Here is a 4,003-nt window from a genome sequence, read left to right on the forward strand (position 1 = left end):
TTGGCTCCCTAGGCTAGGGAACTTGGGTGGGGAGTACTGAGGAAGCTTCCAGGTCTTCCTCGTTCGCTAGAGAATCTTAAAGTAAAAGATCTATCTGCAGGGCCTCACTATGGCCACTGACCCTAACAGTCAGCACGGGAGACCAGCACACACTGGCTGCAAGCTCACGGGCAGGATGTCCAAAACCTGGGAGGGAGGTTTAAGCTCAATACCATTTACAAATAAGGCAATTTGCCAAAGGCCACCCAGGTGGTCAGGAAGAGAGACCTGGGCCTAGATATGCCCACAATCCAGAGTTCTGCCTTCAGCCTAGCACCCTGCACTTGCCCCTCTCACACAGATCCTTCCCAGGGGAGAGCCAGCCTGGAGGGCAGACACTGGCTCACAGACAGCTACCTGCAGGAAAGCCCTTACCTTCCAAGGTGTCTGAATTGCTTTTCCATCTCTGGAGAGATGGCTAAAGTAAGTACCCAATACCTTTGTATCCACCCGTACAATACAGGTCTCAGAGAAATCTGGGCTAGTGCTACCCACCCCAGCTTAGACCGCACCCGGGGAACAAGGGTGAGACACAGGGGTGAGAAGGTACAAGGCACTGCAAACACCAATGAAAAACAACTTTTATAGAATAGTACACTTTGCAACAGCAGAGTTCCCACACTGGCCAAACATCAGCGTCAGTATAGGCTTCAGAAGAGGAAGAAGGGTGCAGCCAGGCATCTTGCCCTCAGGGCCCAACCGGTCCACACCTTGGCCACGTTGGAAAGTTCTAGACAGTGGGGGTGAGGGACAGAGGTCATCTTTATTGTGCTCCAAGCTTAAGGGTCCTTTGTATAAAAATAATTCTTCATATTTTCAGTAGAGTCCTACAGCAGTTCAAGTTAATTGATAAAAAGTAGATTGTCACTGTAAAAATCTTTATCCTGAGAAATTTCCAAGTCCTGGTGCTGCAAGGACCTGGAGATGGAAGATGTCATTCCGCGGCGTGGAGGCCGAGTAGAGGTCAGTCAGCACTTGGCATTTGGTCAGGCTGCACTAGACAGCATGGGTAAGGCATAGGCCCAGGTTTCCTGGGCAAGAAGCACAGGTAGGTCCACCAGGAGTCACCCAGGGATGCAGCTGTGAAGAAGATAAAAGGTGTTAATGTGCACCGACACCGCCCCACCTCCCAAGGCGCAGTAGGCAGTTTCGTTTGCTTGATTAGTTTTGGAGTCTCAGCTCATGGGTGCCTCGATCCGCTCGGAGGCGCCGACGGGGGCGGGGCGCACGCTCAGAGCCGGCCCGCGGTGACTCAGGGGCCCGCTCCAGCCGACTCACTCGGCACCCCGGCCCAGGACGCGATTTGCAATGCAAACTCACCCCGCCTCCAGCACCCGACTCGGCCGGGCTCTGACAGCACTGGGACCTCGCCGGCCCGGCCCTGAGGCCGCTCCCCTCCCCTGGCCTCCCCTTCCCCCACCCACTGCAGAGCTCGGAGAGGAAGTTTTGCAATCCCGGACAAACAAACGCCGGTCTTGCTCAGGCTTGAAAAAGGTTGAGGAAAAATGAAGCGTGCGCGAAATCCAAGTGATCGCCCCAGCTGAGCCCTGGCTGCACAGGGTCCCCGTGGCGCTAAGTGCCAGGCCCGCCCACCACGTGTCTCCCTTACTGCCTCTCCTCCCCGCCGTCCTGGAACTTACCTTAGGCGGGTGGGATGCTCAGTAGCCCCCTAACCAACTGGAAAAGTCAAGCAGCTCCTGCTCCATCGGGCTTAGCTCTCCCTCGCAGCTGCTTTCCTCCGACGAGTAGGCGGAGCGCGGGGAGGTAGGCTCAGAGCAGCCCAGGGGGTCCGGGGACGGAGACGTAGAGGCGCAGGACAGAGACGCGCTGGCAGGGGAGGCGGAGGGCTGCGCGCACGCATCTGACGGCCGAGTAGCGGGTGTTAACAGCCCCCCAGCGAGAGCGGCACGCACCGCGTCGTGCTCTGCGAGCAGCCGCTGCAGCGCACGGATGTACTCTACCGCGGAGCGCAGCGTCTCCACCTTACTCAGCTTCTTGTTGGCGCCGCCGTGCGGCACGTGCTGCCGCAGCGCCTGGAAGCCCAAGTTTACCAGCTTTACGCGGTTGCGCTCGCGCTCATTGCGGCGTGCCACGGCCGCCGAGCTGCTGCTGGCCTCGGTTGCTCCAGATCGCCGCCGCCGGCTGCAGCGCAGCAATTCCGGGGACGCTGGTCTCCGCCGAGCAGCGCAGGCTCCAGCGACTCCAGACGAGGTGGGCACGAGTCTGGGCAGCGCGCCGCCGTCCATCAAGCTTGCATTCAGCCCCTGGGCCCCTGCTACGAGTTCTGGTGCGGCACAGGAAAAGTGCTCGCGAGGAACGGAGTGCGGTGGGAAGTGGACGTTCGCACCTTCACGGGCCTCAGGCAGGGCACTGCTGCAGGACTCCCTAGGGCACGCGTCGCTGGCCTCCTGCAGCCCTGGGACCCCGTACCAGTCAAGGTCTGAAAGAGTAGAGAAGTGTGGTTCGCTCGTGTCCCGCGCGTGCTGTCAGGCGCTCCCCAAGTCTCCCTTTACGCGGCTCAAGTGGCTCCTTTTTTTTTTTTTTAAGTATAGATAACTCTCCTCCGCCCGCCACCGCCTCCTTTCTCACGCCCTCCTTCCTTCGCCTCGCCCTCCCGCCACGCTTCACCCTCCCCTTGGCGTACACATTCTGCAAAGCTGACACCGCGCGCTTCCACCCCCACCCCTCCCGGGTGCAGTTCATGGCCTACTGACGTGCTTCCATGCTCCGGGCAGATGCTTAGCTTAGTGCGTCCTCGACAAATCCTCGAGTGCAGATCCCGAACTGCGCTCCGCACGTCCCGCACACTCAGGGGCTGAGAGAGGGTCCGAGAGAGGGTCCGAAAGTATTCTACAGGCACCTCCACTGGTCCTGGTGCTCAGACCTTAAGCCCCAAGAGCTGCCAGGTCTCCGCACACCTAGCGCTTGCAGCCGGGTGAAGAACCGGACCAAGCTTTGCGGTGACCAAGAGGTAGGAGGTAGAAGAACGCGACCCCCTAGGGTAGCACGAGCCTCAAACCCGCACCCACGTCCCTCCCCCTGGCGGAGGAGGCGGGAGCCGGGGTCTCAGCCAATCTGGGATCGCCCGTTTGGCCAATGACAATTGGCGCGGTCCTATGCTGGGGCCAGAAGGAAGCGTACGCCCGGCGCGTGGCTCCAGAGATGGGGGAGTGTCTCGCACAAGGCTCCACGCCCACTCCGCCCCACCCTGCTCCTCCTCCAGGACCCGGTGTCCACGCATTGCAGGAGCACACCTGTGCCCCCTTGAGTGTGAGAAGGGCTTGAGGAGTGGTTCAGACCTGTAATGGGAAATTTCATGTTCCTGGGCACCTGTACCCATTTAGCCCCTCAAGCACACCCCATGCCTCTGTGGTTTCAAGGATCCCCAGAACCGGGTGCCCTGACCTGAGAGAATACAATCAAGTCCACTCCTTTCTCACACTGTCACCCATCTGCACCTTACAGCCAGCTCTCCAAGTCTGGGTCTCTTTTCCCGATGGTGAATCTACCCAGACTAGTTCTTGCTCAGTTCCCGGACTTTTTGTTCAACAACACTTCTTCTATTCCAGCAGACCTCTCAGTCCCATCCTTCCCCTGAGGCCGGTGGAAGGAAGGTTGAAGGGGAAGGGGAATGCACCGACCTTGTAAAAGTCTCAGTTTTGCCCTACTGTCCCAGAAAGTGTACTCTCGAGGCCGTAGCAAGCCCAATTTTTCCCTCAAAAGACTAGGTGCTCGGGAGCCAAGCAAGACCTATAGGGTTCAAGTGGTCTATCCCGTGGGTGGTAACCTGGAGTTACTTTCTTTGTAAATATCCGACTGAGGGAGGGCTACTAAAACCAGGCTTCTCTCTGCTTTCGCACTGCCTTGGAGCATGTACTGCCAGTGTGGGGCCGCCTGCTGGTTCCGTGACTCTCCAGGATTCATCAAGGCTGTATCATCCTAAACCAGCCTTTTGATAACCTTG

At 58.6% G+C, this 4,003-nt stretch overlaps 1 protein-coding gene across 1 annotated transcript; it reads right to left on the minus strand.

Moving 5' to 3' along the window:
• Positions 1–603: 603 nt before the first annotated feature.
• Positions 604–3,047, minus strand: Ascl2 (achaete-scute family bHLH transcription factor 2). The gene is made up of 3 exons (XM_021222119.1): positions 2,754–3,047; positions 1,680–2,479; positions 604–1,119 (listed from the first exon to the last, which is right to left on the minus strand). The coding sequence occupies exons 1-2, from the start codon at positions 2,761–2,763 to the stop codon at positions 1,698–1,700; spliced, it is 792 nt and encodes a 263-aa protein (XP_021077778.1). The 5' UTR covers positions 2,764–3,047; the 3' UTR covers positions 604–1,119; positions 1,680–1,697.
• Positions 3,048–4,003: the final 956 nt, after the last annotated feature.

The sequence above is a fragment of the Mus pahari genome, chromosome 1 (assembly GCF_900095145.1).
Source record: "Mus pahari chromosome 1, PAHARI_EIJ_v1.1, whole genome shotgun sequence".
Taxonomy (NCBI): Eukaryota; Metazoa; Chordata; class Mammalia; order Rodentia; family Muridae; genus Mus; species Mus pahari.